Raw genomic sequence first — 25,341 nt, forward strand, 5'->3', positions numbered from 1 at the left:
CATAAGGAGCGAGGAAGGCTCTGGACTCAGGACTCAGGTGTAGCAAATGGGCGATTCCACAGGAGCCAAAGAGAAACGATTAAGTGGCACCACAGAGCTTCAGTCTATACAACTAAAAACCACCAACCAGGCCAGAAATCTGGGTGTAGTGATACACTCAAACCTTAACTTTGAAAAACACATTAAGGGAGTTACAAAGTCAGCCTACTGTCACCTTAAGAATATATATATATATATTAAGGGTAAAAGAAATGATGTCTCAGCAGGAACTGGACAAACTAGTCCATGCTTTCATCTTTAGTCGGCTTGATATTTGTTATAGTGTTTTCACAGGTCTACCTAAAAAATCCATTAGGCACCTACAGCTGATTCGGAACTCAGCTGCTCAAGTCCTCACTAAAACCAAGAAAGTGGACCACATCAGTCCAGCTCTGAGGTCGTTACACTGGCTGCCTGTTCATCAGAGAACAGACTTTAAAGTTCTGCTGCTGGTCTATAAAGCTCTGAATGGTTTAGGACCAAAATACATCAGTGACCTCTTAACCCAGTATGAACCTACCAGAATCCTCAGCTCATCTGGATCCAGTTTCTTATCAGTTCCCAGAGTCAGAACCAGACATGGAGAAGCTGCATTCAGCTTCTATGCTCCACATGTCTGGAACAAACTCCCAGAAAGCCTCAAATCTGCTGAAACACTCCATTTATTTAAATCAAGGTTGTAGACCCACCTGTTCTCTGCTGCATTTTAATAGTTTTTATTTAGAACTCCAGATCTTCAGCTAGTTCTTTTACAATGAAATCTTAACTTTATTTCTTTATCTGAGCTTTTTCTTTCTGTTTTTATGTAATCAATTTTATCGTTTTTAATCTTTGTCTTTCTAATGCACTTGTATTTTTATTCTTCCCCTGCACCTTGCTGTAATGTTTTTATGTTTTATTTAAAGCACTTTGATTTGTCTTGTACGTGAATTGTGCTATACAAATAAATTTTCTTTTCCTCAGTACCCAAAGCATTAAAAAGTCTCTTCAAAAGGAAGCTGATGGAACACAACGTGACTCTATCTAGCTTCTACTGAGTATGTTTCTGCAGCAGATTCTAGATCTGGATTCTGAAAAACATTTCTTTGGACTCATTTTTGTTAAATAAAGATTCAAACTAATGAATCAATAATTATTTTTTTCTTCTTGTTGTTCCATATTAAAAAATAACTTTCATGTTCCTGGAAATGGACTTTAAATCATTCTGACATGAGATGGAAAGTTTCTTAGCTGCAGCAGCTTTTTCTCTATTTTCTGTAATTTTCCTTCTTGTTTCCATGTGTTACAATAATGAAAAATGAAACATTAAAATAAGTCACATGATGAGAAAAAGTCTCTTTAGTCTGAAGATCAGAACAGATCAGAAGCACATGAAGCTAACTGACTGTCTCACACACATATACACAGCTGATTAACATACAGGACCAATAGGCTACCAGCCTGAGGGCTGTCACAAACAGCTAAAACCGTTCTGAGTAACAGTGTTCCTGCTACACAGTGCTCCTATAGCCTGGTTACCGCTTGCTGCCAGTCCAGATTTCCCCTAGTTCTGCAGCCATCTTCATCATCATCAAGAGAAAAGATTCAAGATGAGTCACAACAGAAAGAAAAAAATATTAAATGCTTAAACGAAACAAAGAATTGAAGCATGATGAAAAACATTAAAACTTCTAAAATAAAATTCCAATGAGTTACTAGAATAAAATAAAAACAAAGAATAAAAATAATAAAATGAAATTTGAGATAAAATATCAAAACCACATGACTTGAAATAAAAAGAGAAATCACGTCATTCATTTTTCATTAAAATTCAAATATTTTCAAAAAAAGTCTAAAAAAATCTGAATGAAAATAAAGATAAAATTTATACGTGAAAGTTTGAATGAAAATTGTTTAAATTCTACATTTCAAGTAGAAAGTCAAACATTTGCGGTGAAAAATGAAGCAAAACACGAAATTTGTGATGTGAAAATGAATCTTTAATTCAACATGTGAAAATGTGAGAAAGTCCAAATAAAGACAGAATGAAGCAAACAAACTAAGAGTGAAACACTGGGAGGATTTTCATTTCCAGCATCATGAAGTGGAACTAACTGCAGCTGACATGAAGTCAACACAACATCCTGATATTCAGTGTGAAGCTTTGACTGGAAACAACATGTGGATCCTGGAAGAAGCACAGCTTCCATCTTTAAAGGACTGGAAGAGGAAGAAGTTTCCAAGGAATCATTTAGAAGAGTTTCACACACAAACTGATTGAATCCATGAATCTGAAAAGATGTTTCTGAGTGAAAGAGACAGACATGTACAGACTGAACTATCTGTTCACCAGTCAGAGTTTCTCTGCTACCATCACACTCTTTACACTCAACACACACACACCCAGGAACCAAACCAGGAACCAGACCAGGAACCAAACAAGGACGGAAATCTGGAACCAGACCTGGAACCAGACCAGAACCCAAATCCAGCATAGAGAGGATGAGTGAATGTGGTGATGAAGGTGTGGAGGTGGATCAGTGAGTCAGAGGAGACTCTGTAGAAGGACAGAGAGCCAGCAGGACAGTCCACATACACTGCTACTCTGTTAGAGACAGAGGAGGAGGAGATGTGTGTTTCTCTGTTACTGTGCCAGACAGAGTAACCTTCATTATCAGAGCATCTCAGACTCCAGGACTGATCATTGAATCCAAACAAACAGTCTCCTTCCCTGCTGATTTCTCTGTAACTTACTGATATAAAAACTTCTCCTCTCCACTCGACCTCCCAGTAGCAGCGACCAGTCAGAACATTTTCACACAACAGCTGAGGATACAAGTTAAATCTGTCTGGATGATCAGGATATGACTGAAACTCCTTCACATGTGTCACCTTCCTGTTGTTGTCAGACAGTTTGAGGTTTCTGTTCACTGTGTCCATGTGGATGGTGAGTGGACAGGAATCTGATGGAGAGAACAAACACAATCCAGCTGCAGTTATTGATCTATTGACACTTTGATGCTGACTGATGAATGAGTGATGGGACAGTGTGAAGATGGTTGAATGTGATGAATCCAATGAAAAACACACTTACACTTCCTCACACCTCCTGGTCTCAACCATGGTTCTCCAGCAGGCTCCACCCTGAAAGGAGGAGGGGGTCAGAGCATGCTAACATGGACATTACATGGCTCTCATACACACTTTGTTCTACACTGAGAAAGGAACAGTCCAACATCTGGACACATCCACCTGATTGGAGCATCTCCAGACTAGAAGGAGCAGAATCAGGAAGCTGATTGGTCCACACCCACACCAAGAAAACTGCTTTGTGGAAGTCCCAGTTTCTTCTTTCAACCATCTTCTCCTTTTCATCTCTTCACAGATGAAGAACTCTGCAGAAACTCCTGATCTAACCAAGAGCTGCATCTTCTCTCTGCCCTGAAGTCTTATTGATCAGCTTCTGACAATAATCTCCTCTGCAGAGCAGATTGGCTCAGATTCTTTGTTGTGACTCAGCTGGGAAATGTTAAAGTGGTTCTTTTCCTGCACATGAAGCTAAATGACTGTCAGAGACTCTGTTTGAGGCCATGATGTGTGTGTTTGGAGCTGTGACGGCTTGTTTCCTACTGACCACTAACAGCTGCTTCATCATCACACTGAGGATTTGTTCCCTCACATTATTCCTGCAGATCCTGCTGCTGTGTGGACACAAACACATTTCTTTCTAAAGCAGGAACAAATCAGAGGGATCAGCAGCAGTCCTGAGTGAAGAGGAGAGGTTAGACTGCCTCTGGTGGTCAGACATGGAGCTGCAGCTGCTGAAATACAGGATGTGACAGGATTCAGGAAAGTCTGTCTCATCTTTCCTCAACATCAGCTGTGAACATACTGAGTCCTTTCACGTTAACCAGGAAACCTGATGTAACATCATCATCTTCATCACAACACACACACACTGCCATCTCCATCACCTCCTCCAGCACCCCATCCAGTCGTTATCACATGACTGAAGCAGCATTATCAGTGGTTATCAGTCCATTCCTACGGGACAGTAGGGCTCTACTCCGCCTCCTAGTGGCTCCAGTAGGTCCTTATCATCTATTTACACCACTGATCAGCAGCACTGATACAGGAAGACTCCTGATTCAGTCCCACAGGAATCCAGTCCACCGGCAGGTCTGAAATCTTTAGCATGACGCTGCATTTTCTGGTAAAACAACCTACATTTAAGTCATGTGACTGCTGAGTTAATATTGAGTGTAAAGTGACAAAGTCTGGACAGAAATCCAGTGACTCTCTCAGTCATTTTCATTCATGTCCTCATTATGAGTCCAGATCATCAAACACTAAGCCAGACTTCAGGAGCATGAAGAAGTAAAGAACTTGTGTTTTCCTGTCTAACTCCTCTTTTCAGATCAGATCAGGGGGAGGGGCTCCACTGACTGTCTCCATCATTGTGATCAGCTGTGTGCAGATAATTGAAGGAAACTGATAAAAACTGCAACGACACTCATGTGTGACGTTGCACGGAGCAGCGGCACCAACAGAAGACGACATGAATGAAAGAATCTAGAGGGAAGGAGTCTTCAGGGACCAGAATACTTCCTGCTCTATGTGTCTCATCTAAATTCATGTTGTGGGTCTGTTGCTGTGATTCAGCATCAGGAGCCTCCAGTAAGTGGGAGAATCACTGAGCATCATCATTCATGGGAAGCTTTTCATCCATCATGTGTTTAAATGTATCTATACAGAGGTAGGAATACAGGTCTGATCAACACGTGCACATTTCCACATGGACTGATTTCTAAAGAGAACTTTACAAGAACATGACTGTTCACACGCTTTTATAAATATCTGTGCTAAGCTAAGCTAAGCTAACATTTCCTGGAGCATCTCTGTGTCTGATCCAGGGTCAGAGGACAGAAAAGATGTTTCTATGACAGAATGTCCCTTTAACCTGCAGAGATGTTTCCAGACTGAAGAAACTCTGAGCAACAGACAGTTATCACTGTTGTTCCTGCAGATGTTCTCCTTGGAGACTCTCCTACTCACATATCTGCTGTGAGCAAAGGAAAAAGGCTCCTACATGTGTGATGGTTCATATAACACTCATATCCAGCATGAAGCAGGACTGAGTGAAGGACAGAGAAAATGTCTGCAGATCTTCCTCCTCTATCAGACATTGTGTGGCTGCAGCACCCTCTCCATACCTGAGTCTGTGTGGATCCTTCAGTGCAGCCATCAGCAGCTTCACTCCTGAGTCTCCTGGATGGTTGTATCTCAGGTCCAGCTCTCTCAGATGGGAGGGGTTGGAGGTCAGAGCTGAGGCCAGAGAAGCACAGCCTTCCTCTGTGATCAGACATCCTGACAGGCTGCAGAAAACAACACGTATGACAGAAACTCTGAGAGAACTGCTGTGAAACTAAAGCTGAACGTCATCAGATGTTATTAGCTGTATGTCCTCATTTGTTCCAAGTTTACGACTTCATGGGTGAATTTTTGACAAATGTCAAATTTCCAGGTTTCTCCAGAGATCCACCAATCATGTTTTCAGGGGAGTTTGTATCTTTTTAAAGGCATCAATCCTTCATTCAGCCTGGTGGAGTTAGAGAGAGGCTGCTCTGCGGACTCTACTTATTCTGGTTAAAACACTAGAAGCACTCAGCATGCAGACCTCGGCCAAGCCATTATATATTTTTTAACAATGATTGTGGGCATTATTGTTAGAGTTAGAAGCTCTAAAGTTAAAATAATCCCCATCTTTCCATGGGCAGGCACAAGTCACATTATGTGACCATGAACAGCTTGCCCGTGTTGTTCCATAAAGTGATCATCTGCCAGCAAATGATTAGATGGCCATGGAAGCGTGCAGCCTGTTAGCGTCGTGTCGCTCAGTTTCTCTCTGTATAAAACCAAAATAACACGCAAATCCACAGACAGTATGTCCATATTACCAAAGAAAATCTGCTTCTATGAATATTTTATTGGATTAATTACAATTACAGACGAAGAGGGGCTGTAATCAGAAACAATATTCAGACATGTTGCTGCTTCACTGTTTAGGCTTCATATGTTTGCTTTCTGCTTGTCTATTTATAAAATGTAAAGTCCAGTTAGTTTATGATTTATGTGTTGATTTACAAAGTTTCATTTTCACTAATGTTCATGACTTATTTTTAATTGATGACAGTACATTTCTTGTCAATAAAATGCAGAATCTACGTTAATTTGGTCTGCCTCAGTTAATTTCACATGCTGTTGTGCAAATGGAATAGACAACAGGTGGAAATTATAGGCAATTATAAAGACGCCCCCAATAAAGGAGGGTTCTGCAGGTGGTGACCACAGACCACACCTCAGTTCCTGCTTTCTGGCTGATGTTTTGGTCACTTTTGAATGCTGGTCGTGCTTTCACTCTAGTGGTAGCATGAGACGGAGTCTACAACCCACACAAGTGGCTCAGGTAGTGCAGCTCATCCAGGATGGCACATCAATGCGAGCTGTGGCAAGAAGGTTTGCTGTGTCTGTCAGTGTCATGTCCAGACCATGTCCAGACCAGGAGACAGGCCAGTACATCAGGAGATGTGGAGGAGGCCGTAGGAGGGCAACAACCCAGCAGCAGGACCGCTACCTCCACCTTTGTGCAAGGAGGAACAGGAGGAGCACTGCCAGAGCCCTGCAAAATAACCTCCAGCAGGCCACAAATGTGCATGTATCTGCTCAAACGGTCAGAAACAGACTCCATGGGGTGGCATGAGAGCCTGACGTCCACAGTTGGGGGTTGTGCTTACAGCCCAACACCATGCAGAACGTTTGGCATTTGCCAGAGAACACCAAGATTGGCAACTTCACCACTGGCGCCATCACAGATGAAAGCAGGTTCACACTGAGCACATGTGACAGACGTGACAGTCTGGAGACGCCATGGAGAACGTTCTGCTGCCTGCAACGTCCTCCAGCATGACCGGTTTGGCAGTGGGTCAGTAATGGTGTGGGGTGGCATTTCTTTGGGGGGGGTCACACAGCCCTCCATGTGCTCACCAGAGGTAGCCTGACTGCCATTAGGTACCAAGATGACATCCTCAGATCCCTTGTGAGACCATGTGCTGGCCCTGGGTTCCCTCCTAATGCAAGACAATGCTAGACTTCATGTGGCTGGAATGTGTCAGCAGTTCCTGCAAGATGAAAGCATTGACGCTATGGACTGGCCCGCCCATTCCCCAGACCTGAATCCAATTGAGCACATCTGGAACATCATGTCTCGCTCCATCAACCAATGCCACGTTGCACCACAGACTGTCCAGGAGTTGGCGGATGCTTTAGTCCAGGTTTGGGAGGAGATCCCTCAGGAGACCATCTGCCACCTCGTCAGGAGCATGCCCAGGCGTTGTAGGGAGATCATACGGGCACGTGGAGGCCACACACACTACTGAGCCTCATTTCATTTTGTTTTGTTTTAAGGACATTACATCAAAGTTGGATCAGCCTGTAGTGTGTTTTCCCATGTTGTGTGACTCAAAATCCAGACCTCCATGGTTTGATAAATTTGATTTCCATTTATAATTTTTGTGTGATTTTGTTGTCAATACATTCAACTATGTAAAGAACAAAGTGTTTAATAAGAATATTTCATTCATTCAGATCTAGGATGTGTTATTTTAGTGTTCCCTTTATTTTTTGCGCATTGTATATAAAAACTTTTCCCCCAAACTCAGCTGGCTGGGTGGGAGGCTGTGGGAGAAGATGGCAGCGCGCATGGATGCAGCGGCTCAGTGCTCTCCTTTCGGTGTTTTGTATGGCTGTTTGTGTATGTGTTGTTACTCGTCTGGAGTACATTCTGCTGGGCGGACTACATCTACAGCCGGCACGAGCTCCTGAAGATAGAGTCACGGAGTGGCCAAGCGGTTACAGCCAACTCTTTCTGCTCCCACAACATCCCGGTGGCTATAGCCAGGACCCTGGGCTCTCCGTGAATTACCATTCCTGCGGAGAGGAGGCGAAGGCGGCGTAGGGACAGAAGGCAGAAATGGGGCTGTTGGGCAGGTGTGCTGGTGAGGTTGCGCAAGAACCCGAACAAGCCACTGCTCCCTACCTTCTTTCTTGCCAACGTAAGATCCCTTGCCAACAAAATGGATGAACAGAAGCTTCACCGAGACCTGGCTTCGTTCAGCCATACCGGACGCAGCCATTGAGCTAGCAGGCCACACTGTACAGTGCCACGACAGGATCAGGGACTCCGGTAAGAGCAAAGGAGGAGGTTTGTGCATATATGTCAACAACAGCTGGTGCACTAACTCTAAGACTGTAGACAGTCACTGCTCTCCGGACCTGGAGTACATGACTGTTAAATGCAGACCCATTTACCTTCCGAGGGAGTTTATTGTTGTCATGGTAATCACTGTGTATGTTCCACCAGATGCTAATGCTAACTCTGCTCTGGGGCTCCTGCATAGCACCATTAGCAGCTGGCAAGAAAGGCAGTGCATATTACTGCTGGGGCCTTTAACCATGCTGAATTAAAAACTGTGCTCCCTAAGTTCCATCAGCATGTGAAATGTGCCACTAGAGACACTGGACAAGGTCTACTCCAACATAAAACATGGCTACAGGGCTATACAGCTCCCACACCTGGGCCAGTCAGACCACATGCCCCTGCTCCTAGCACCAGCATACAACCCCCTCAGGAAACAGGCTCCTTCCACAATAAGGACTGTTAAAACCTGGCCTGAAGGGGCCTCTCAGCAGCTGCAGGACTGTTTTGAGAGAACCAACTGGGACATTTTTCACCACCCGAACCTGGAGGAGCACACAGCAGCAGTCCTGGGTTACATCAAACACTGTACCGACACTGTTGCTGTGGACAAATGCATCCGGGTCTATCCCAATCAAAAACCCTGGATGACCAGAGAGGTCCAGCACCTGCTGTGGGAGAGAAATATGGCTTTCAGGTCTGGTGATATGGAGCTATACAGTGCTGCAAGAGCCAACCCAAAGAAAGGCATCTGATGGGCTAAGACGGACTACAGGAAGAGGATTGAGGACAACTTCAGCAGGAACAATACAAGGCAGGGGTGGCAAGGGATCCAGCATATCACCAACTATAGGCCAAACCTCACTGCTGTTGACGGGGGCCCTTCGCTGACAGAGGAGCTTAACCTCTTCTTTGCCCGCTTCAAGATGAAGCCACCGGAGGTAGCTGCACCACAGTCACCAACCCTCAGCTGCCTCTCCCTCACTGTGGAGGAACATGAGGTGAGGCACACACTGAGGGCTGTGAATCTGATGAAGGCTGCTGGACCAGATGGCATTGCTGGACGGGTGCTGAAGGACTGCGTGGACCTGCTGGCAGGGGTCTTCACCAAGATCTTCAACCAGTCCTTACTCCAGTCCACTGTCCCAGCATGCTTGAAGTCCTCAACCATTATCCCTCTGCCCAAAAAGTCCACAATCAGAAGCCTAAATGACTACAGACCAGTTGCACTAACCCCGCTCATTATGAGGTGATTTGAAAAACTGGTACGTAGTCACATTATTTCCTGCCTCCCACCTACACTGGACAGTCACCAGTTTGCATACAGGGCAAACAGATCCACAGAGGACACCATCACTATCACTCTCCACACTGCTCTGTCACACCTGGAGCAGTCAGGGAGTAACGCAAGGCTGCTCTTTGTAGACTTCAGGTCCCACACAGACTGAAGTCCAAACTAGAGACCCTTGGACTCTCCAATTCCATCTGCCTCTGGATTTTGGACTTCCTGACAGGCCGCTCTCAGAGGGTTAGAATAGGCGTCCACATGTCCACAGCCCTCAGCCTCAACACTGGCTCCCCACAGGGCTGTGTGCTGAACCCCCTGCTCTACACCCTCAACACCAATGACTGCACCTCTATTCACCCCAGCAACACCATCATCAAGTTTGCTGATGACACCACTGTGGTGGGGCTTATCTCCGGGGGGGGGGGTGAGTCACCCTATCGGAACGAGGTTGAGCGGCTCTGTGTCTGGTGTGGGGACAACAACCTGGTCCTAAACACCACCAAGACCAAGGAACTGGTAGTGGATTACAGGAGGAAGAAAACGGACATTCAGCCTCTGTACATCGGCGGGGACTGTGTGGAGAGGGTGGCTGCCTTCAAATTTCTGGGCGTTACCATCCAGCAGGACCTGAGCTGGAGCACTAACACCACTGCTCTGGTGAAGAAGCCCCAGCAGAGAATGTACTTTCTCAGACTTTCTAAAGATGAACAACCTGGGTGAGAAACTGCTGGTGTCCTTCTACCGCTGCTCCATTGAGAGAGTGTTAACATACTGTGTCTGTGCCTGGTTTTCCAGCTGCACAGCGGCGGACAGGAAAGCGCTCCAGAAGGTGACCACCACAGCACAAGATCATTGGCTGCCCTCTCCCATCTCTGGAAGAACTAAAAAAGCTCCCGCTGCCTCAAAAAAGCAGAAAACATTTTATGGGACTCATCCCACCCCCCCTAGCGCCTACGGGGTCGGCACGCCGTCCACGTCCCTATACCTTTGACTGGGGAAAAAGTGCCGTTTTCGTCCGTTTTCCCGGAGACGCACGGCGGCGTGCCTGGTATCCACGCGTTCGTCCGGGTCTCCCCTACGCTACGGGAAGGCAGGGCGCGCGTACCCCCAGGCGGTGACCCCGAAATAAATCCTCAAAGAGGGGAACGCAAACGCAGTTGCGCGCTGCGTCCACCGGAGGGCGGGATTCCCAACACCCATTCAGCCCGGAAAGTGGGTTTCCCCTGAACTGGCGTGTGTGAAATTCACAGGACGGGTTCTTTGGACGGGTCAGAACCGGTCCGGAGAGTTTCGTGTCTGTGGGGCAACGCCGTTCTTAGAACCGAGCTTTTAAGTACCGTGTCCTCGGTCCTATACCTGAACATGGGCCGGACGTACCGAGCCGCGGACAGCGGCCTCTGGCGGGGCCGTTTCGGAACCGATCGGGCCGAAACTCGCAGGACACGTGCGGGGGATCTCGCCGGACCTGCCCTGTGATTTTCAGCTCCCTAGAGCAAGGCGTTCGCCAGTAATGGTCCGAAAACCTCTCGGCGGCCATCTTGAAAAGTTCGGCCGTTCCGAGACATTGACGGAAGGAAAGGGGCTATGGCGAGCTCATTTCTGGACAGATTGGTCTGAAATCAGTGTGGCCGTGTGACTGGACCTCCTGGACCCCGTGTGTGGAGTTTCAGCTTTCTACGTGACCGTAGGACTACGCTAGGTCCGTGTACACGAAGTGGACCTAAGGCTGCCATTGAAAAGTCTCAGCCGTGGACACCAGTTTCTGTTGGACATACGGTGGACATATGTGAACGGATCGATCTGAAATTAAAGTCACACAAGCACGGGGGGATGCTGAACACATATCTGGAGTTTCATCCATTTCTGTCCGGGAGAAATTTATTTATTTGCTCCAACGTGACGGCCGCCATCTTGCGTCAAAGTCATCTCCAAAGTGCATTTAACGATCTTTTTCTACAGGTCTGATCCTCACCAAACTTCACACACCTGTTTGGAATAGTTCAAGGACCCCAAATATTAATTCCCATCCATTTCGGAGCATATTTGGGGAAGTTATGACCTCTTGTACACGGGTGAGACTTGACATTAAAACGCCAGGTCGACTTCGTGGACAGCGGCTATAACTCGGTCATTTCTGGACAGATCGGTATGAAATCAGTGTGGCCGTGTGAGTGGACCTCCAGGAGTCTGAATCTGGAGTTTCAGCTTTCTACGTGCACGTACGGCCGAGTTATAATCGTGTCCTTGAACTCGACCTGAGTTTGAATGGCAAGTATCAGACGTGTACACCTGTTTCAAAGTGTCATAACCGGACTGTACTTTGTCCGATTTGTTTCAAACTTGGAGCACTTGTTTGGCCTTCAACAAGGACCTTAAATATGAATTCCCATCCATTTTGGAGCATATTTGGGGAAGTTATGACCTCTTGTACACGGGTGAGACTTGACATTAAAAAGCCAGGTCGACTTCGTGGACAGCGGCTATAACTCGGTCATTTCTGGACAGATCGGTATGAAATCAGTGTGGCCGTGTGAGTGGACCTCCAGGAGTCTGAATCTGGAGTTTCAGCTTTCTACGTGCACGTACGGCCGAGTTATAATCGTGTCCTTGAACTCGACCTGAGTTTGAATGGCAAGTATCAGACGTGTACACCTGTTTCAAAGTGTCATAACTGGACTGTACTTTGTCCGATTTGTTTCAAACTTGGAGCACTTGTTTGGCCTTCAACAAGGACCTTAAATATGAATTCCCATCCATTTCGGAGCATATTTGGGGAAGTTATGGCCTCTTGTACACGAGTAGGAATTTATTATGGGGCCGTCAGTTGCGGTTCGTGGACAGAGGCTGTTACTCGGTCATTTCTGGACAGATCGGTATGAAATCGGTGTGACAGACTCTTTGGATGTTGGGAAAGATCTGTGAATTTTTTCATAATTTTCTGGCCAGAGGTTTTGCCGTTACAAGCCCCAGTTGTTAGACCGGGGACCAGCGGAAGACGCTGCCCGGGATAGTAGCGCTCTGCAGCGTGTAGAAGGCTGAGTAACGTCGGGACCGCGTCCGGAGGCCACAGCGCAGGCATTTCCGAACGGATCGAGCTGAAATCGGTGTGACAGACTCTTTGGATGTTGGGAAAGATCTGTGAATTTTTTCATAATTTTCTGGCCAGCGGTTTTGCCGTTACAAGCCCCAGTTGTTAGACCGGGGACCAGCAGAAAACGCTGGCCGGCATCAGAGCACTGTGCAGCGGGTAGAAGGCTTCGGAACGTCGGGCCCGCTTCAGAGACCACAGCGCAGGCATTTCTGCACGGATCGAGCTGAAATCGGTGTGACAGACTCTTTGGATGTTGGGAAAGATCTGTGAATTTTTTCACAATTTTCTGGCCAGCGGTTTTTCCGTTATTAGCCCGAGTTGTTAGACCGGGGACCAGCGGAAAACGCAGCCCGGAACGGCAGCGCTGAGCTGGGTGTAGAAGGCTGAGTAACGTCGGGGCCGCGTCCGGAGGCCACAGCGCAGGCATTTCTGCACGGATCGAGCTGGAATCGGTGTGACAGACTCGTTGGATGTTGGGGAACATGTGTAAATTTTTTCAGAATTTTCTGACTGGCGGTTTTTCCGTTATTAGCCCGACTTGGTCGACCGGGGACCAGCGGAAGACGCTGGCCGGCATCAGAGCACTGTGCAGCGGGTAGAAGGCTTAGGAACGTCCGGGCCCGCTTCAGAGGCCACAGCGCAGGCATTTCTGCACGGATCGAGCTGAGAATCGCAGGGTCTACTTTTGGGACATTTGGGGACATGTGTTATACTTCTCAGCCCGGTCCCGTCCACCAAATTGGAGAAAAGCACCGGGGGAAGTCCGCGACGGACACGCGGCCAGAACCCGCTCATATCTCCACGGATCGAGCTGAAATCAGTGTCACACAAGCACGGGGGGTTTGGGAACATAAATCTGGAGTTTCATCCATTTCTGTCCAGTATAAGTCCAGTTCTGAGCTCAAACGTGACGGACACCATGTTTAAATAAAGACAAGTTCCAAAGTGCATTTAACGATCTTTTTCTGCTGGTCTGATCCTCACCAAACTTCACACACCTGTTGGGAATAGTTCAAGGACCCCAAATATTAATTTTCATCCATTTTGGTTAAGATTTGGGGAAGTTATGGCCTCTTGTACATGAGTAGGAATTTATTATGGGGCCGTCAGGTGAGGTTTGTGGACAGAGGCTGTAACTAAGTCATTTTTAGAGATAGCGATGTGATATTGATAACACACACTCAGGGGGCCCTTCTGAGCTAGCCTATCAAGTTTCAGCAATCTAGGACCAAGTATGACCAAGTTACAGCCCGCGTCCACCACCTGGAACTGGACATTGGGTCCCGGTTCCAGGTGGTGGACACGGGCTGTAACTGGGTCCAACGTGGTCCTGGTGGGCTGAAACTCGCTAGGTGGACTCGGGGGAGTCCACTGAGTGTGTGGTATCAGTTTCAGCAGGATATCTTAAGAAATGACCGAGTTATAGCCCGTGTCCACATCCTGGAATTGGACATTGGGTCCCGGTTCCAGGACGTGGACACGGGCTGTAACTTGGTGATTTATGGTCCCAGGAGGCTGAAACTCGCTGGGGGGGCTCATGTACGTCCCCTGAGTGTGTGGTGTGAGTTTCAGCCCGATATCTTCATAAATGACCAAGTTACAGCCTGCGTCCACGTCTAATACTTTCCATTATAAGTCAGGTGCAGTTCGTGGACAGAGGCTGTAACTTGGTCATTTTTAGAGATATCGATGTGATATTGATAACACACACTCAGGGACCTTGTCTGAGTCAGCCTATCAAGTTTCAGCCCTCTAGGACAAAGTATGACTAAGTTACAGCCTGCGTCCACGAACCCCACCTGAAATCGAATGCAAAGTATTAGACGTGGACAGAGGCTGTAACTTGGTCAAACAAGGTCCCAGGAGGCTGAAACTCACTAGGTGGACTCAGGGGAGTCCACTGAGTGTGTGGTATGAGTTTCAGCGCGATATCTTCATGTTTGACCAAGTTAGAGCCTGCGTCCACGAACCCCACCTGACCATACAATGGAAAGTATTAGACGTGGACAGAAGCTGTAACTTGGTCATTTTTGGACAGATCGACCTGATATTGATATCACACACTCAGGGGGCTCATCTGAGACAACCCTGCGAGTTTCAGGCCTCTAGGACAAAGTATGACCAAGTTACAGCCTGCGTCCACGAGCTGGAACTGCAACCCAATGTGCAGTTCCAGGACGTGGACAGAAGCTGTAACTCGGTCATTTTTAGAGATATCGATGTGATATTGATAACACACACTCAGGGACCTAGTCTGAGTCAGCCTACCAAGTTTCAGGCCTCTAGGACATAGTATGACTAAGATACAGCCTGCGTCCACGAACCCCACTTGACCATACAATACAAAGTATTAGACGTGGACAGAAGCTGTAACTTGGTCATTTTTAGAGATATCAATCTGGGAATGATATCACACACTCAGGGGGCCCTTCTGAGTCAGCCTACCAAGTTTCAGGTTTCTAGGACAAAGTATGACCAAGTTACAGCCTTCGTCCACGTCTAATACTTTCCATTATAAGTCAGGTGAGGTTCGTGGACAGAGGCTGTAACTCGGTCATTTTTAGAGATATCGATCTGGGAATGATATCACACACTCAGGGGGCTCAACTGAGTCAGCCTACCAGTTTCAGGTCTCTAGGACCAAGTATGACCAAGTTACAGCCTGCGTCCACGTCTAATACTTTCCATTATAAGTCAGGTGAGGTTCGTGGACACGGGCTGTAACTTGGTCAAACAAGGTCCCAGGAGGCTGAAACTCACTAGGTGGACTCAGGGGAGTCCCCTGAGTGTGTGGTATCAGTTTCAGCCCGATATCTCCATGTTTGACCGAGTTACAGCCCGTGTCCACGTCCTGGAACTGTAACACAATGTCCAATTCCAGGTCGTGGACACGGGCTGTAACTCGGTCAAACATGGTCTCAGGGGGCTGAAACTCGCTGGGTGGACTCAGGGGAGTCCCCTGAGTGTGTGGTATGAGTTTCAGCCCGATATCTTAAAAGATGACCGAGTTACAGCCCGTGTCCACGAACCCCACCTGACCATACAATGGAAAGTTTTAGACGTGGACAGAAGCTGTAACTTGGTCATTTCTGGACAGATCGACCTGATATTGATATCACACACTCAGGGGGCTCATCTGAGACAACCCTGCGAGTTTCAGGCCTCTAGGACAAAGTATGACCAAGTTAGAGCCTGCGTCCACGTCTAATACTTTCCATTGTAAGTCAGGTGCAGTTCGTGGACAGAGGCTGTAACTTGGTCAAACAAGGTCCCAGGAGGCTGAAACTCACTAGGTGGACTCAGGGGAGTCCCCTGAGTGTGTGGTATGAGTTTCAGCCCGATATCTCCATGTTTGACCAAGTTATAGCCCGTGTCCACGAACCCCACCTGAAATCGAATGCAAAGTATTAGACGTGGACAGAGGCTATAACTCGGTCATTTTTAGAGATATTGATGTGATATTGATAACACACACTCAGGGGGCCCTTCTGAGTCAGCCTACCAAGTTTCAGCCCTCTAGGACCAAGTATGACCAAGTTACAGCCTCTGTCCACGTCTAATACTTTCCATTATAAGTCAGGTGCAGTTCGTGGACAGAGGCTGTAACTCGGTCATTTTTAGAGATATCGATCTGGGAATGATATCACAGACTCAGGGACCTAGTCTGAGTCAGCCTACCAAGTTTCAGCCCTCTAGGACCAAGTATGACCAAGTTACAGCCTCTGTCCACGTCTAATACTTTCCATTATAAGTCAGGTGCGGTTCGTGGACAGAGGCTGTAACTTGGTCAAACAAGGTCCCAGGAGGCTGAAACTCACTAGGTGGACTCAGGGGAGTCCACTGAGTGTGTGGTATGAGTTTCAGCCCGATATCTTAAAAGATGACCAAGTTACAGCCTGCGTCCACGAACCCCACCTGACTTATAATGCAAAGTATTAGACGTGGACAGAGGCTGTAACTTGGTCAAACATGGTCCCAGGAGGCTGAAACTCGCTAGGTGGACTCAGGGGAGTCCCCTGAGTGTGTGGTATCAGTTTCAGCACGATATCGTAAGAAATGACCGAGTTATAGCCCGTGTCCACGTCCTGGAACTGAACATTGGGTCCCGGTTCCAGGACGTGGACACGGGCTGTAACTGGGTCAAACATGGTCCGAGGAGGCTGAAACTCGCTAGGTGGACTCAGGGGAGTCCCCTGAGTGTGTGGTATCAGTTTCAGCCCGATATCTCCATGTTTGACCGAGTTATAGCCCGTGTCCACGACCTGGAACTGTAACCCAATGTCCAATTCCAGGTCGTGGACACGGGCTGTAACTCGGTCAAACATGGTCCCAGGAGGCTGAAACTCGCTGGGTGGACTCAGGGGAGTCCACTGAGTGTGTGGTATGAGTTTCAGCCCGATATCTTCATGTTTGACCAAGTTAGAGCCCGTGTCCACGAACCCCACCTGAAATCGAATGCAAAGTATTAGACGTGGACAGAGGCTGTAACTCTGTCATTTTTAGAGATATCGATGTGATATTGATAACACACACTCAGGGGGCCCTTCTGAGTCAGCCTACCAAGTTTCAGGCCTCTAGGACATAGTATGACTAAGTTACAGCCTGCGTCCACGAACTCCACCTGAGCCCCAATGTCAAGGTATTAGTCGTGGACGCACATTTTCAAACTGGCCTAGCTCGGTCATTTTTAATGCTAGAGACCTGGGATTTCAATGAGGGGTTCCTGGGGGCCTTGGGAACACGTGGGTGTTTTAAAACTTGAAACACTTTGAGGTCAGTTTCCATTGGCGGCCATGTTGTTTACATGCGTGTGGAAGCCTGGCGCATCGCGCACGCACGAGTTAGCTTCACCCTCCCAACGCACCCTCGTAGGGCATGTCCTTAGGGATTAGTGACCCGAGTTTGGGGTCTCCAGACCCTTCCCGGGCCCAGATATTTAGATGTGTGTTTCCTCCCATACTTTAACATGGAGGCCTATGGAGGCCTGTTTTCTGCAGTGCTGGCGTTCGGCGCACGAACGAGTTAGCTTCACCCTCCCAACGCACCCTTGTAGGGCATGTCCTTAGGGATTACTGACCCGAGTTTGGGGTCTCCAGACCCTTCCCGGGCCCAGATATTTAGATGTGTGTTTCCCCCATACTTTAACATGGAGGCCTGTTTTCTGCAGTGCTGGCGTTCGGCGCACGAACGAGTTAGCTTCACCCTCCCAACGCACCCTTGTAGGGCATGTCCTTAGGGATTACTGACCCGAGTTTGGGGTCTCCAGACCCTTCCCGGGCCCAGATATTTAGATGTGTGTTTCCCCCATACTTTAACATGGAGGCCTGTTTTCTGCAGTGAGAAACGGGCTGGCCTTCGGCACAGGAACGATTTGGCGTCACCCTCCCAACGCACCCTTGTAGAGCATGTCCTTGGGGATTACTGACCCGAGTTTGGGGTCTCCAGACCCTTCCCAGGCCGAGATATTTAGATGTGTGTTTCCTCCCATACTGTAACATGGAGGCCTACGGAGGCCATTTTTCTGCAGTGAGAAACGGGCTGGCGTTCGGCGCAGGAACGATTTGGCGCTACCCTCCCAACGCACCCTCGTAGGGCGTGACCTCAGTTTGCACCGACCCGAGTTTGGGGTCTCTAGCCCCTTCCCGGGCCGCGTACGGCCCCAAAAGGGAGCTCGACCTCTCTGACCCACAGTTTAACATGGAGGCCGGGTCCGGGAGTATAAAACGGGGTGGCTTTTCGCACAGGAATAACCTATCGCCACCGTTCCACTTGGCCCCGGTAGAGCTCGACCTCAGTTAGGACTGATGCGAGTTTGGTGTCTGTAGCCCGTTCGGGGGCCGCGTGGTACCCCGACGCAGAAGCGACCGTAGTCGTCTATGGGGTTTTCATGGAGCGCTTTCGGGGGTCCTGCGCAGCCCCCGAGGGTCCGAGAGGCCCCAGATTCGGCGTGGGCGTGCGCCTGGGCCTCCTCTACAATTCCTGAAAGTTTCGGGGCGCATAGCGCCCCCGAAAAAATTTCCCCCCCCTTTTCACCCCAAAAAACCTCAGGGCTTCTTCCGCTCTAAGAGTCTGAGAGGATTTTTTGGAAAGTTTTTGAAAGGGGGGGCAAAATTTTTCGGCGCGTCGCGCTGCGATGCGGGCGCGATATGTTGTTCGGGGGGCCGCCCCGCACGAGTTCCAGGCGTCCCCGGGCCGCTGCGACGCACGGCGTGCCCGCGGGAGGCCGTCCACGTGTCTATAATAATGAATGGGTGTTGTCGGTAGGGTACCGTCAATGGGAAATGCATTGGACGTGGACGCTGGTTTTTTTGGACAAATTTTGTGCAATTTTCACCAAATTTGGACCGCTGGCCCTTTCTCCAAGTCCCCTGTCAGAATCCCAGAGCTGGGGGCCCCAAACCCTCCCCGAGGCTACTTCCTTTTCCGAGCGTGCTAGCGTCGCCGCGGCAACGGCGGCCCGCTCGGCACGTCCCCCCGATGACCCCTGTCCGGTCTGACCCCGATGGGACCCAGAACCAAAAAGTTATGGCCTTAATTTGTATGTAGGTCACAGGTCAAATCAATTAAGCATTGGAAAATGCTGTGAATCTTGCTTTGGGGGCATTTTTGAAGATATTTGACCCCTCGTATTTCGGACCCCGAGGGTCCGATCCGTCCCAGATCGCCAGGGGACGTCGTGTGGGACTCGGGACACCAGACGGACCGCGTTTTGCGCCTTTGCGGACACGCTTTAATATCTCGGCCCCGGGGGGTCCGGGGGGCCCGGCGTTTGGTAGGCGGCGTCGGGGGGGTGCCCTAAACGCGAATCAAACGTCAAACCGGACCCCGGACCGCTTTTGGGCAAAAGTTGCTCGGATCGAGCTGCCGTCGCTAGGGGGCGCTCTCGGGGGTCCGCGGGAAGCACCCTGCGAAGGGCGGCCTGATCGGAGCTTTTTTGGACAAAATTCCAGTTGGTGTACAGAAATTCCAGTTCGTGGACACGGGGCCCTCCCACGTCCAACACAGAGTGTCCAGGGCTAAAATTCCAGTTCGTGTACAGAAATTCCAGTTCGTGGACAGGGGACCCCCCCCCCCCCCCACCTATTGGGACCCTTCCCGGTGGTCCGGGCCTAAAATTCCAGTTCGTGTACAGAAATTCCAGTTCGTGGACAGGGAACCTGCTGCCATAATTTGAGTGCCTTTTTAATGCAACATTCAACGTTGCTGTGCAATATTAGGGAGCCATGAATGAATTAGTTGGATGTATGGATGTGTGTGTCTGTGTGTATGTGTTTAACTTTGCACTTTTATCTCAGTGATTTATTTATTTATAAGGTCGGGCATGGGAGGAGTTTGGAGAGGCCATGGAGAATGACTTCCGGATGGCTTCGAGGAGATTCTGGTCCACCATCCGGCGGCTCAGGAGGGGAAAGCAGTGCTCCTTCAACACTGTGTACAGTGGGGATGGGGGGCTGCTGACCTCAACTCAAGACGTTGTGAGGCGGTGGAGGGAATACTTCGAAGACCTTCTCAATACCACCAACACGTCTTCTGATGAGGAAGCAGAGTCTGGGGTAGCTGGTGCTGGCTCGCCTATCTCTGGGGCTGAGGTCGATGAGGTGGTTAAAATGCTCCTTGGTGGCAGGGTCCCGGGGGTGGATGAGGTCCGCCCAGAGTTCCTTAAGGCTCTGGATGCTGTAGGCCTGTCTTGGTTGACACGCCTCTGCAGCATCGAGTGGACATCGGGGACAGTCCCCCTGGACTGGCAGACTGGGGTGGTGGTCCCCCTCTTCAAAAAGGGAGACCGGAGGGTGTGCTCCAACTACAGGAGGATCACACTCCTCAGCCTCCCCGGTAAGGTCTATTCAGGGGTGCTGGAGAGGAGGGTCTGTCGGATAGTCGAACCTCGAATTGAGGAGGAGCAGTGTGGTTTTTGTCCCCGTCTTGGAACAGTGGACCAGCTCTACACCCTCTTTGGGGTCTTTGAGGGGGGCATGTGAGTTTGCCCAACCAATCTACATGTGTTTTGTGGATTTGGAGAAGGCATTCGACCATGTTCCCCGGGGACTCCTGTGGGGGGTACTCCAGGAGTATGGAGTGCCGGACTCGCTTGTATGAGCTGTCCGGTCCCTGTACGACCGGTGTCAGAGCTTGGTCCGCATTGCCAGCAGTAAATCAGAATCGTTTCCAGTGCGGGTTGGACTCCGCCAAGGCTGTCCTCTGTAACCGATTCTGTTCATAACCTTTATGGACAGAATTTCTAGGCGCAGCCGAGGTGTTGAGGGGATCCGGTTTGGTGGCCTCAGGATTGGGTCTATGCTCTTTGCGGATGACATGGTTTTGTTGGCTTCATCGGACCGCGATCTTCAGCTCTCACTGGAGCGATTCGCAGCCGAGTGTGAAGCAGCTGGGATGAGAATCAGCACCTCCAAGTCCGAGACCATGGTCCTCAGCCGGAAAAGGGTGGAGTGCTCTCTCCAGGTCTGCGATAGGGTCCTGCCCCAACTGGAGGAGTTCACGTATCTCGGGGTCTTGTTCACGAGTGAGGGAAGGATGGAGGGGGATCAACAGGCGGATCGGTGCAGCGTCCGCAGTGATGCAGACTCTGCATCGGTCTGTCGTGGTGAAGAGGGAGCTGAGCCAAAAGGCAAAGCTCTCGATTTACCGGTCGATCTACGTTCCTACCCTCACCTATGGTCACAAGCTGTGGGTAATGACCAAAAGAACGAGATCGCGAATACAAGCGGCCGAAATGAGTTTTCTCTGTAGGGTGGCCGGTCTCTCCCTTAGAGATAGGGTGAGAAGCTCGGTGATCCGGTAGGGGCTCAGAGTAGAGCCGCTGCTCCTCCACATCGAGAGGAGCCAGATGAGGTGGCTCGGGCATCTGGTTAGGATGCCTCCTGGACGTCTTCCTGGTGAGGTGTTCCGGGCAGACCCAGGACACGCTGGACGGACTACATCTCTCGGCTGGCCTAGGAACGCCTCGGGATCCCTCCGGATGAGCTGGTGAATGTGGCCGGGGAGAGGGAAGTCAGGGTTTCCCTGCTTAGGCAGCTGCCCCCGCAACCCAACTCCGGATAAGCGGAAGAAAATGGATGGATGGATGGATTTATTTATTTTATTTTATTTTATTTTATTTATTTATTTATTTACACATGCACCGAGGAGGACTGCACTCAATTTCGTTGTATAATGAACAATGACAATAAAGTTTTTCTGTTCTATTCTATCTACATCTTGAGTCCTCTACCAGAGTCCTGGGAGCTTGAGGGAAGTGAATGTAAAATGTTCTGTTTGTAAAACACCTTAAACTTATTACAGAACTTGAACCAAGACTTTAAACATTCTAAGAGGTTCAGGATGTGGGACTGGTTACTGGTTCTGGTAAGTTCATGTGGTGTAAGAGGCCTAAATCAGAGACAACCATACTAAAACCTTCCACAGGTTTTCTATTAGTCGGTAAAGTGTAACTACACCCCCCTACTTTTTGTATAACTCCAATCACTGCCAAATTTTGAAAAATTGCTGAAACTGCAAGAGTTAAGTGTGGTGGTTAATACCGCTGGTTCGAGCCTCGACTAGTGTAAGGTTCAAACAGTGGCCTTTCTTTGCAGTGTTATCATGTTTATGCATGGGTTCTCTCTGGGTACTCCAGCTGCCTCCCACCATCCAAAGATATGCATGTTAGATTAATTAATTACTATAGGAATGAGTGGTCGTTTGCCTCTCTGTCTTGGCCCTGTGCTGGACTTGGGACCTGTACAGCGTGTACCCTGCCTCTCACCTGTTAATTGCTGAGATAGGCTCCAGTTTCACCGTGACCTTTAAATGAACTCAAGTATAGAAAATGGATGGATGGATGGATGGATGGACGAATGGACAGCAAGGGTTGGGGTGTGAGATATGGGGTCATCAAGGAGCAGAGAGTGGGCGGGTCAGGGTACACAGGCAGAAATGACTGAATGACTGACAGCAGCTCAGCAGCCACTAGCGAGATGGAGAGTAAGCGAGATTTTCAAAGCATCTCTATAACAGAGCGGTATTTGAGGTGAAAGACTTTTCCCTCCAGATTCCCCTCAGCTGCACAAGAACAATGTGGTCCTTAACCATATCAGTCAGAGCCGTTAAGTGCCGTTTCACAGGCCTGTCAGCAGCTGCAGCAGCTCTGGAAAGCTGTGGAAACTCACTGCAGCTGCTGGAAGTTGCCGTTGCCACAATTTGAGCTGCTGTCTGTCACCAGATGAGAATCAGCAGGTAAGGAATAAAGTCCGGTGTTACTTTTACACCTCTCAAAAGCACAAATTCGTACCATTGCAGGAATATTTCATCAGAAACTCTGTGAAATACGGTGGCCGACAGGTGCAAACACGCTGAAACTACATCAAGGTACATATTTTTTATCTATTTATTTATTACATTTGGCCTCAATCTTGTACAACATTAGAAAAAGTTCAGCTGTTTTAAGTTATTGACGTAAGCATAGTAAAAACTTTTGGTAATGTAGTTTCTCTCCCCATGCTCTGCTCAAACTTCCCACCAGTTCTGTTCTTCTCACTGTTGTCTGTCTCTCGGGTGAAAACGCACCGCGGGCCCTAGAAACCCGGAGCACTTTGCAGCATTTTCTTCTTGCAGCTGTTCTCGTTTATGCAGCACTTCTCTGTATTTGCAGTGTTTTCTTTTAGCAGTTTTCATTTATGCAGCGCGTTTCTGTATTTGCAACACGTTTGCACCTGTCGACCACAGTAGTGAAAGAACAAACGTCTGAAACTAGCAAATCCTCACCATATAAGTTCACATCTGTTCATTTGTACTGGTGGGCATGGTTTTCTATGAATAGCAAGGACCTGCCTATTTTCATCTGAAGGGATGGTTTTAAATTTTCTCATGAAGTAAAGAAGCACCAAGTGAGGCTCAAGTACAGCTGTACATCAGCAAAAACAGAACCTGGTTTTACCCTGTAGTGGGCACCATGAGCCATTTTTTTTTTTACCAACAAAATGCTTTTTTTCTTTAAAAAAAATTTAAAAAAATAGAGTATAGATGGTTTTCAACATAATTAAGTAATACTGTGTTATTTCCACAGGATTTCTATTAGTCATTAATAAAAATTAATTTTAAACTCTGACCTGAGAGTTTCCAGTTTGCAGTCTGGACTCTTCAGTCCACCACACAGCTTCTTCACTCCTGAGTCCTGCAGGTCGTTGTTACTCAGGTCCAGTTCTGTCAGACTGGAGGACTGGGAGCTGAGGACTGAGGACAGAGGTCCACAGCTTCTCTCTGAGAGACCACATAAACTTAGCCTGGAGAGAAAGTTACAGAGAAAAACATAAATAACATATGTGACAAAATCATCAGCCCTCATGGTGGATGAAGACTGAAGGACCACCTGTAGAGAAAGGTTTCTAACCTTGTTATCGTGTCCATGTGGTGGATTTTAATGCTCAAAGACATCATTAGTAAACGAGGATTAAGCATGGTGGCTGAGAATTTCCAGATAATCAGTGACAGTCTGAACATTTGATTCATACAACAAAGTACATCATGTATCTCAAGAACTAATCTATCAGGGTGATGGTAGGACTGACTTCAAAACAGATCAGTGAGGAATAGAATTTAGTATTTATCAGCGCATCATGAGCTTTGTGATGTAAGAACTATGTCACACCATCAATGAGCCTGTTTACAAGCACACCAACAATCTGATCAAGATCTGATTCCTGAAGTTAACAAGATTAATCAAGTCATCATGTAGACAAATAATCTGATATCCTTTATCTGATAATCTGGTTCTAATAAATCCTATTAACACGCCTCCGTTCATCCCTAATACTCTGATATCTTAGTGCACATAGACACACATATCTGATTTATTTGGTTGTTCATATATTTGCAAGTACAACAAACTGTGTTCTATTAAAAGATGGAAAAAATGCTGTCACAACAAGATCGGCTCAAAAACAAGCAAAACAAATGATGACATGCAGCAGTGTGCATCTTAATTCTGTCCTCTGTTCTATTTTGTTAGTTTTGTTTTGTACTTATTGTTTTCAGCCATTTTAATGTTTTTTTGTACAGTCTACTTGGGTGTTTTGAAAGGCACTTTATTATTTTTATTCACAGGTAGTTTGTTTTACAGGGTTATTTGCTTTGACATTAGCACAGCTAAGGCTAAGATTGTAGAAGAAGTTTACTCTAGAAGTTTGAGTATTACATCACCAATGTACATACGTACTCCGCTAGAAATCCAATAATGGATGGAAAATGCAGACCAGGGATTTTCATATCACATATCAGAGGTTCATATAGATGTGTCAGATCTGATTATTACAATAGTCTGATTTTTCCCAGTTACTGAATTTTGATGGTCATGTATCTTGAAGCTGTTCTTGTCCACTGAAATGCTGAAAACCACAAACTGCAATCAGTTTAATGTCCAAATTCAAGAGATCTTGGAAGATCTAATTCTGAAGTCGTGCAGCTTTTCACATGAAGCTTTCCCCAAAAAACTGTTCAAATCTCTATTTCATTATTTAATAAAAGAACCCTACTTTGTAGAAACCAATCAGATCTCACTAAATAAAAATAAGTAACACCAGTTCCAAATGTTTAAATGTCTGCAGGAACAAACTTTAGAGAAATTAGTCTTTTTTTTAAGCTCCATCAGCATTTCCTTCTGACGACACATCTACCAGGAAGATGAAGATCAGTGAA

The 25,341-nt window shown here is 47.7% G+C and overlaps 1 protein-coding gene across 1 annotated transcript; it reads right to left on the reverse strand.

The window, feature by feature from the left end:
* Positions 1 to 5,245: 5,245 nt before the first annotated feature.
* On the reverse strand, positions 5,246 to 23,845 carry LOC121651741 (ribonuclease inhibitor-like; the record flags this gene model as incomplete). Its single annotated transcript, XM_042004149.1, has 2 exons — positions 5,246 to 5,393; positions 23,757 to 23,845. Coding segments are annotated over 2 exons (237 nt in total), but the record flags the coding sequence as incomplete, so codon positions are not given.
* Between the last annotated feature and the right edge of the window lie 1,496 nt (positions 23,846 to 25,341).

This window comes from Melanotaenia boesemani, chromosome 2 (genome assembly GCF_017639745.1).
Source record: "Melanotaenia boesemani isolate fMelBoe1 chromosome 2, fMelBoe1.pri, whole genome shotgun sequence".
NCBI lineage: Eukaryota > Metazoa > Chordata > Actinopteri > Atheriniformes > Melanotaeniidae > Melanotaenia > Melanotaenia boesemani.